The sequence below is a fragment of the Camarhynchus parvulus genome, unplaced genomic scaffold, assembly GCF_901933205.1.
Source record: "Camarhynchus parvulus unplaced genomic scaffold, STF_HiC, whole genome shotgun sequence".
NCBI lineage: Eukaryota > Metazoa > Chordata > Aves > Passeriformes > Thraupidae > Camarhynchus > Camarhynchus parvulus.
This window is the reverse complement of record NW_022147693.1, coordinates 70,647-80,207: the sequence shown is the minus strand read 5'-3', so window position 1 is coordinate 80,207 and position 9,561 is coordinate 70,647. Positions and strand designations below refer to the sequence as shown.

At 49.6% G+C, this 9,561-nt stretch overlaps 1 protein-coding gene across 1 annotated transcript; it reads right to left on the bottom strand.

Annotated features, from left to right (window-relative positions):
- Window positions 1-294: 294 nt before the first annotated feature.
- On the bottom strand, window positions 295-6,280 carry LOC115915849 (fibroin heavy chain-like). The gene is made up of 5 exons (XM_030969565.1): window positions 6,023-6,280; window positions 4,498-4,536; window positions 3,709-3,741; window positions 1,297-2,138; window positions 295-336 (listed from the first exon to the last, which is right to left on the bottom strand). The coding sequence occupies exons 1-4, from the start codon at window positions 6,144-6,146 to the stop codon at window positions 1,309-1,311; spliced, it is 1,026 nt and encodes a 341-aa protein (XP_030825425.1). The 5' UTR covers window positions 6,147-6,280; the 3' UTR covers window positions 295-336; window positions 1,297-1,308.
- Window positions 6,281-9,561: the final 3,281 nt, after the last annotated feature.

Below are 9,561 nucleotides of genomic sequence, written 5' to 3'. Positions count from 1 at the left end.
GATCAGAGCTGGGAATGGGAGGTTGAAAATTGGGAATAAAATCGAGATCAGAGCTGGGAATGGGAGGTTGAAAATTGGGAATAAAATCGAGATTAGGGTTGGGAAGAAGGGGAATAAATCGGGGTTAGGGCAGGAGAAATAGGAATAAAATCAAGATTAGGGCTGGAAATGAGCCCCTGGGATCCCTTTTTATCCTGGAAAATGGGAATAAAATCGAGATTAGGGTTGGGAATGGGGGTTTGAAAAATGGGAAAGGGAATGGGGGTTGAAGAAAGGGAACCCCCCCAGAAAGGATCCTGTGAGGAGAAGGAGCCCAAGGAGTCGAAGCGGAAGGAGCTGGAAAAGAGAGAAATAAAAATGGGATTAGTGGGGGAAAAGTGGTCTGGGATCCCTTTTTATCCAGGAAAATGGGAATAAAATCGGGATTAGGGCTGGGAATGGGGGGAAAGGATCCTTCTTTATCCTGGAATAAAAATAATTATTAAAGCCGCAATTATTGGATAAACTGCAAGCAAACTGACTCCAAACTCCAGAAACTATGGGGGAAATGGAGAATATTGTGCTAATTAGTGCTAATTAGGGTTAATTGAGTCCCACCTGTGGTGCTGCTCGGGGCCATGCCCCGGGCTGCCCTCCTTGGCCAGCAGCTCCAGGCTCTGGTTGATTTTGGCTGCTTTTAAAATCCTCTCCCATTCCCAAAACTACCGAAAATCCCGAGAATTTTCCCAGAAAAACCCCAAAATTTCACATTAACCCTTCTCTCTTTCCCAAAATCACCCAAAATTCCTGGGAATTTTTTTCCAAAAAAAATCCCAAAAGTTGATATTCAGCCTTTCCTAACCGTTCCAAACCCTGGGAAAAAAGCGGAATTTTGGGCCAAAATATCAAAAATTGAGGCCAAACTGCAGAAATGCCGGGGAATATTGTGCTAATTAGTGTTAATTGAGTCCCACCTGTGGTGCTGCTCGGGGCCATCCCCCAGGCTGCTTGTGGCTGCTTTTAAAACCCTCTCCCATTCCCAAAACTCCCTAAAATCCCGAGAATTTTCCCAGAAAAACCCCAAAATTTCACATTAACCCTTCTCTCTTTCCCAAAATCACCCAAAATTCCTGGGAATTTTTTTCCAAAAAAAATCCTCAAAGTTGATATTCAGCCTTTCCTAATCGTTCCAAACCCTGGGAAAAAAGCGGAATTTTGGGCCAAAATATCAAAAATTGAGGCCAAACTGCAGAAATGCCGGGGAATATTGTGATAATTAGTGCTAATTAGGGGTAATTAGTGCTAATTGAGTCCCACCTGTGGTGCTGCTCAGGGGCCATCCCCCGGGCTGCCCTCCTTGGCCAGCAGGTCCAGCCGTTGGTTGATTTTGGCGATGATGGAGTCGGGGTTGGAGGCAGAGGAGCCCAGGGCGGATCCTGAGGAGCCCTGGCTGAAGGTGGAGCCGGATCCAAACCCAGATCCCGATCCAAAAGTGGTTCCAGACCCTGAGCCAAAGGTGGATCCAGCAGATCCCGAGGCAAAAGTGGCTCCTGATCCAAAGGGGGCTCCAGATCCTGAGGCAAAGGTGGATCCCGAGGCAAAACCGCTTCCTGATCCTGATCCGAAAGTGGTTCCGGATCCTGACCCAAAATTGCTTCCTGATCCAAAGGTGGTTCCAGAGGCTGATCCAAAGGTGGATCCAGCAGATCCTGAGGCGAAAGCAGCTCCAGATCCTGATCCAAAAGTGGTTCCTGACCCTGATCCGAACGTGGATCCCGATCCGAAGGCAGCTCCAGACCCCGATCCAAAGCTCGATCCGGCGGATCCCGACCCAAAAGCGGCTCCAGATCCCGACCCAAAAGCGGCTCCAGATCCCGACCCAAAGGCGGCTCCAGATCCCGATCCAAAGGCGGCTCCAGATCCAAAGGCAGCTCCAGATCCCGACCCAAAGGCGGCTCCAGATCCAAAAGCGGCTCCAGACCCCGATGCGAAGGCGGCTCCAGCCCCAAAGGCGCCTCCCGAGCCCTCGGCGGGTCCCAGCCCCAGCTCGGCCTTGGGGGGGTCCCAGGAGCCCCCCGGGGCCGCCCCTCCCCCGTAGCTGTAGGAGGCTCCTGTGGGGGCCGAGCTCTGCGCGGGGTAGAACTCGTAACCCTCGTAGCCTGGGGAGGAATTCGTTAATTAGTTAATGAATGGAATGATCAGGGGCTCACTGAGGGGGGATTGGGAGAGTTACACGGGTGGGAACCCAGCAGGAAAAATCCCGGGGTGGTTCCAAGCCCTGGGAGGATTCCAAGGGGATTTGGGGGATGTAGAACTCATAACCCTTGTAGCCTGGGGAGTAAGGGGTTAATTCGTTAATGAATTGATGAATGATTAGGGGCTCATTGAGGGGGATTGGGAGAGTTACAGGGGTGGGAGCCCAGCAGGAAAAACCCCGGGGTGATTCCAAGCCCTGGGAGGATTCCAAGGGGATTTGGGGGGTGTAGAACCCATAACCCTCATAGCCTGGAGAGGAATTCGTTAATTAGTTAATTAATGGAATGATCAGGGGCTCACTGAGGGGGGATTGGGAGAGTTACACGGGTGGGAACCCAGCAGGAAAAATCCTGGGGTGGTTCCAAAGGAATCTGAGGGGTGTAAAACCCATAACCCTTGTAGGCTGGGGAGGAATTCGTTAATTAGTTACTTAATGGAATGATCAGGGGCTCATTGAGGGGGAGATTGAAGAGTTACAGGGGTGGGAACCCAGCAGGAAAAATCCCGGGGTGGTTCCAAGCCCTGGGAGGATCCCAAGGGGATTTGGGGGATGTAGAACTCATAACCCTTGTAGCCTGGGGAGTAAGGGGTTAATTCGTTAATTAATTGATGAATTAGGGGCTCATTGAGGGGGATTGAAGAGTTACAGGGGTGGGAGCCCAGCAGGAAAAATCCCGGGGTGGTTCCAAGCCCTGGGAGGATCCCAAGGGGATTTGGGGGGTGTAGAACCCATAACCCTTGTAGGCTGAGAAGCAATTAGTCAATGAACTAATTAATTAACTGATTAGAGGGTCATTGAGGGGGGGATTGAAGAGTTACAGGGGTGGGAACCCAGCAGGAAAAATCCTGGGGTGGTTCCAAGGTCTGGGGGGTAGGAACTTGGAGCTGTACATAGCCTGGGAGGAGTGGACTAGTTAATTAATGGAATGATCAGGGGCTCATTGAGGGGGGATTGAAGAGTTACAGGGGTGGGAACCCAGCAGGAAAAATCCCGGGGTGATTCCAAGGGGATTTGGGGGGTGTAGAACTCATAACCTCCATAGTCTGGGGAGTAAGGGGTTAATTAATTAATTAGAGGATCATTAAGGGGGTAATTAAAGAATTCTCCAGCAGGAGAATCCATGGAAAAAGTGTGGAATAAAGGGAAGGAGGAAAAACAAGTGAAAAAAATGGAGGGAAAGTGGGAAAAATGGGAAAAAGGGAAGGAAAAGGGGGAAAAAGGGGAAGAAATTGGAAAAAGGGAAGGAAAATGAGGGAAAATAGGAAAAAACTGGGAAAAGAGAGGGAAAAGGGAGGGAAAAGGGAGAAAAACAAGGGAAAAATTGAGGAAAATGAGGGAAAATGAGAGAAAAATGAGGGAAAATGGGGAAAAAAGGGGGGAAAAAGGGAAAAAGGCAGGAAAAGAGGCAGAATTGGGGAATTGGGGAATTTGGGAATTGCCAGATTGCCAAGGATCTGAGCCCTCACACCCACCTTGCCAGCTGCTCGTGTTGGTGCCGTAGGAACCTGGAAAAAAAGGGAAAAAATGGGAATTTTTAATGGGAAATGGTGAAATTTGGGCTGAAATGTTTGGGGTTTCTGGGAAAATGAGGATAAAACAGGAAGGGGTTGGGATCTGGGGGGGGTTGGATGGAATTTTGATGGGTTTTCCAAGGAAAAGAAGGAAAAAAGGGAAAAAGGGTTTTGGGGTGCAGAGGTTTTGGGAGTTGGGGATGGAGAGAGTGAAAAATGGGGGGAAAAAAGGGGAAAATGGGAAAAATGGGGGAAAAAGGGGGTAAAGGGAAAGAGGAGGAGAAAAGAGGGAGAAAAGGGAGGGAAAGAGGGAAAAAAAAGGAAAAAAAGGGGGGGAAGGGATGAAATAAAGGAGGAGGAAAGGAGAAAAAGAAAGAAAATGGAGAAAAAAACCCAAAAAAATGGGGGGAAAGCGAAAAATGGAAGAAAAATCAGAAAAGGGGAAAATGGGAGAAAAAGGGAGGGAAAAAGAGGAAAAAATGGAGAGAAAAGGGGAGAAAAAGGGGAAGGGAAAGAAAAAAGGGAAGAAAATGGAGAAAAATGGGAGAAAGGGAAAAAAGGGAGAAAAAGTGGGGGAAAAGGGGAGAAAAGAAGGGAAAGGAGAAGGAGAAAAGAAGTGGGAAAAGGAGAAGGGAAAAGGGAGAAAAATGGGGGGAAATCGGGGAAAATGGGAGAAAAATGGGAAATAAAGGAGGAAAGGAAAAGGAGAGGAAAAAAGGAAAAGTTGAGGCAAAGTTGGGAAAGTCTCACCCTGGGTGCCGGTGGCCCCGGTGCTCCAGGTGCCATAGCCTGGGGAAAAGGAGCAGCTGTCAGCAGGGAAGGGAAAATTCCCACTTGTCCTGGGCACAATCCCAAATTCCAGCCCTAAAATCCAGCCCTGATCTCAAAATCCGGCCCTGATCCCAAATTCCAGCCCTAAAATCCAACCTCAAAACCCAAAATCTCAGCCCCAAATTCCAAAATCCAGCCCCCATTTCCAGCCTCAATCCCAAAATCCAGCCACAATCCTAAATTCCAGCCCTGATCCCAAAATCCAGCCCCAAAATCCAGCCCTGATCCCAAAATCCATCCCGAATCCTAAATCCAGCCCTAAATTCCAACCCTGATCCTAAATCCAGCCCCAAAATCCAACCCTGATCCCAAAATCCAGCTCCAAATCCAGCCCAAATCCTAAATTCCAACTCTGATCCCAAATCCAGCCCTAAAATCCAACCCCAAAACCAAAATTCCAGCCCTGATCCCAAATCCCAGCCCCAAAATCCAAAGTGAGCCTGGGAAAGAAGCCAAGCCTGGGATAAATAATTAATTAAGAAATAAAAAAATCAAGGTGGATTTGCCCTTTTCTGATCCCTTTTGCCAGGCTGAGGAATCCAGGGGAAATTCCAGGGGGATCCTGAGGGAATCCTGAGGGGATCCTGGGAATTTCCAGGGGGGATCCTGAGGAATTCTGAGGCGGAATCCACAGGGAATTTCCAGAGGGAATCCTGAGGGGATTCAGGGGAATTTCCAGAGAAATCCTGAGGGGGACCAGGGGAAATTCCAGGGGAATTTCCTGTGGGAATCTCCAGGGGACATCCTGAGGGGATTCAGGGGAATTTCCAGGGGAGATCCTGAGGGGATCCACAGGGAATCTCCAGGGGAGATCCTGAGGGGATCCAGGGGGAAACCTGAGGGAATCCTCAGGGGGAATCCTGAAGGGATCCTGAGAGCACCTAGGGGAGAATCCAGGAGAGAATTTCCAAAGGAGATCCTGAGGGAGATCCACGGGAGATCCAAGGCGGAGACTCCAGGGGGATCCCCCTAAGGAGGGGACAGGGATCCCCTCACAAGGGGCCACGGGACGTCCTGAGGAGGGCACAGGACCCCCAAGGAAGGGACACGAGACGCCCCCCGGGCGCCGCCACAGTTAGTTGGGACGGGCCAGGACGAGGGAAACTGAGGCACAGGCGGCGGGGGCGGGGCCGCGGCCGCCATTTTGTGTCGTCTTCAGAAATGGGCCCGGCGCCATTTCCGCCCCCCCGTCCCCCTCAGGGCACGACCCCCCCCTTAGCCCCTAACAGCCAATCAGCGCCGCCCTAGCGGTGAGTGACGTGGCGCTCAGCCAATCAGCGGCGCCACCGCCTCACGGCGGGGCGGGCGCTGCGCTTCCCGCTGCGGCGGAGCGCCCCCCCGACACCCACCGGTAACGGAGCCGGTGTTGAGGCAGCGAGGGGAAGGAGGCACCGCCACCCCGGCGGAGCGGCAGCACCGCGGGGCCGCCCTGCCCGGCTCTTACCGCCGTATCCCGGCTCCATCGCCGCCACCTCCACCCGGCGCCGCCGCGGCCGCTTCACTGCCCGCCTCAGCCGCCTGCGCACGCGCACAACCAACCGCCCCCTGATTGGCCCCGCCCACAGCATTCCTGATTGGTTGATCTCCTCAGCGGCGCAGCCCGCCCGCTGTTTCCATTGGTCAGGCTGGTTCCCGCCCTTGATTTGATTGGCGGAGGCGCTTCCTCCCTGAGGGCACGGCCTGTCAATCACGGGTGTTCTGGCTCCTGATTGGACGGCGCCGCGCGGCGCGCCCCTTGCCGGCCGTGAGCGAGAGGAGGGGCCGCCATGGAGTCCCCGGGGCGGGGAGCGGAGCGGCCCCGAAGCGAACCCGGAATGGGCTCGGACAGGCCCTGAAACGGCTCCCGAGCGGCCTCGAATGGCCCCGGAGCGGCCCCTCCCAGTGACAATGTCCCCTGTGCCTCACAGTGAGTGTCCCCAGCCCCTCAGTGACGGCGTCCCCAAATCCCCTCACGGACCCCAAATCCCCTCAGGGACCCCAAATCCCCTCAAAGTGTTCTCAAATCCCCTCACAGTATCCCCAAATCCCCTCAGGGTCAACAAATTCCCTCAAAATGTCCCCAAATCACCTCAGGGTCACCAAATTCCCTCACAGTGTCCCCAAATAAACTCAGGGACCCTAAATCCCCTCAAAATGTCCCCAAATCCCCTCACAGTACCCGCAAATCCCCTCAGGGCCACCAAGTTCCCTCAACATGTCCCCAAACCCCCTCAAAATGTCCCCAAATTCCCTCAAAATGTCCCCAAATCACCTCAGGGTCCACAAAACCCCTCACAATGTCCCCAAATCCCTTTGTCTACCCCTTTTCCCATCATTTTTTCCATCCCGTTTCCATCATTTTTCCATTTTTTTCATTCCTTTCCCATTCCTGAGTGGAATTTCCTCAATTCCTGAAAGGAAATTTCCCATTCCTGAGGAGAATTTTCCCATTTCTGGCAAGAATTTCCCCATTCCAGAAGAAATTTTCCCATTCCTGAAGGGAAATTTCCCTTTCCTGAGGAGAATTTTCCTTTTCCTGAAGGAATTTTTCCTATTCCTGAAGGAATTTTCCCATTTCTGAAAGATTTCTCCCATTCCTGAAGGGAAATTTCCCTTTCCTGAGGAGAATTTTCCTTTTCCTGAAGGAATTTTTCCTTTTCCTGAAGGAATTTTCCCATTTCTGAAAGAATTTTCCCATTCCTGAAGGGAAATTTCCCTTTTCCTGAAGAGAATTTTTCCTTTTCCTGAAGGAATTTTCCCATTTCTGAAAGAATTCTCCCATTCCTGAAGGGAAATTTCCCTTTCCTGAGGAGAATTTTCCTTTTCCTGAAGGAATTTTTCCCATTTCCTGAAGGAATTTTCCCATTTCTGAAAGAATTCTCCCATTCCTGAAGGAGAATTTTCCTTTTCCTGAAGGAATTTTTCCTTTTCCTGAAGGAATTTTCCCATTTCTGAAAGAATTCTCCCATTCCTGAAGGGAAATTTCCCTTTCCTGAGGAGAATTTTCCCATTTCTGGCAAGAATTTCCCCATTCCTGAAGGAATTTTCCCATTTCTGAAAGATTTCTCCCATTCCTAAAGGGAAATTTCCCTTTCCTGAGGAGAATTTTCCTTTTCCTGAAGGAATTTTCCCATTCCTGAAGGAATTTTCCCATTCAAGAAGAAATTCTCCCATTCCTGAAGGGAAATATTTCCCATTCCTGAAGGAACTTCCCCATCCCAAACCCCCAAATTTCCCCCAAAATTCCCCATTCCCTCCCCCAGGACCATCCCTGGATCCCAAATTCCCAATTTTGGGCAGGAAAATCCCAACTCTACCCACGCCAGCACCCAAAAAAGAAGGGGAATTCGGGGTTTTTGAGGCTTTTCCAAAGATGAGAAACTGGGGATGAGCTGAGTCCTTTAAAATCCACAGAAACTTCGGGAATTTCCTCCCGTTCACAACGGACACAACGGCACCGAACGCTCCGAGGGGAGGGAAAAACAGCGGGAAAAACGGGAAAAACCGGGAAAAACCGACGGGAAAACAGCAGGAGAAGGTCGGGAAAAGGGAACCACAGCCACGGGAAATCCTGGAAAATCCTGGGGGAGAAATGCCAGCCTTGGCACACCTGGAAAAATCCCCAATCCTGAGGGGAAAAGGGGAAAAATCCCACAAATCCCAGCCAGACATTCCCAAAATCCCAGCTGGAAATTCCTAAAAATCCCAGCTGGAAATCCCCCAAAAATCCAACTGGAAATTCCCAAAATCCCAGCTGGAAATTCCCAAGATTCCAAATCCCAGCCAGAAATTCCCAACAACCCAGCTGGAAATTCCCCAAAATCCAACTGGGAATTCCCAAAATTCCAACTGGGAATTCCCCAAAATTCCACCTGGAAATTCCCAAAAAATCCAGCTGGAAATTCCCACAAATTCCAACTGGGAATTCCCCCAAATCCAAGCCAGAAATTCCCAACAATCCAGCTGGAAATCCCCAAAATTCCAGCTGGAAATCCCCAAAATTCCAGCTGGAAATTCCCAAAATTCCAACTGGGAATTCCCCAAAATTCCACCTGGAAATTGCCAAAATCCAAAAAATCAGCTGAAAAAAAATGCACTTGGAAATTCCCCAAAATTCCAACTGGGAATTCCCCCCAAACAAAATCCCAGCCAATGAAATTCCCAAATTCAACCCAACGAAATTCCACCTGGAAATTAAAAAAATCCCAGCTGGAAATTCCCCAAAAATCCAACTGGAAATTCCCAAAACTCCAGCTGGAAATTCCCAAAAATCCAACTGGAAATTCCCACAAATTCCACCTGGAAATTCCCAAAAAATGCAGCTGGAAATTCCCAAAATTCCAACTGGGAATTCCCCCAAATCCCAGCCAGAAATTCCCAACAATCCAGCTGGAAATTCCCAAAAACCCAGGTGGAAATTCCCAAAAATCCAACTGGAAATTCCCACAAATTCCACCTGGAAATTCCCAAAAAATGCAGCTGGAAATTCCCAGAAAAATCCAGCTGGAAATTCCCAAAAATCCACCTACAAATTCCCAAAAATCCAACAGAATTCCCCTTTTCATCCCCAGGAATTCCCCAAAAAATCCAACGGGAATTTTCTTTTCTTCCCTGGGAATTCCCAAGAAATCCAATTGAATTCTCTCATTTTTCCCAGGAACTCCCAAAAAACCACAAAGGAATTCTCTTTTTTTTCCTGGGAATTCCCAAAAAACCCAACAAAATACCCAACAAAATTCAACAAAATTCCCTTTTTTTCTCAGGAATTCCCAGGAAAAAAAAAAAATCCAACTGAATTCCCTTTCCCCCAGAAATTCCCAAGAAATCCAATGAAATTCTGGTTTTTCTCCTGGGAATTCCCAAAAAACCCAAGGAAATTACACCAGGAAATCCCAAAAATCCAAGAGAATTCCCAAAGAAATCCAAGAAAATTCCTTTTTTCTCCAGGAATTCCCAAAAAAACCCCAAGGGAATTTCCTCGTTTCCCTGGGAATTCCCCCCAAA

Bases quoted from the DNA above. Each gene is read 5' to 3' on its own strand.
- LOC115915849 (XM_030969565.1), bottom strand. From the start codon at position 6,146: ATGCTGTGGGCGGGGCCAATCAGGGGGCGGTTGGTTGTGCGCGTGCGC. The intron at 3,742-4,497 runs GTGAGACTTTCC...CTTTTTTTCCAG, and splicing joins CGGGGCCACCGGCACCCAGG to GTTCCTACGGCACCAACACG. The intron at 2,139-3,708 runs GTGGGTGTGAGG...ATTCCTCCCCAG, and splicing joins CAACACGAGCAGCTGGCAAG to GCTACGAGGGTTACGAGTTC.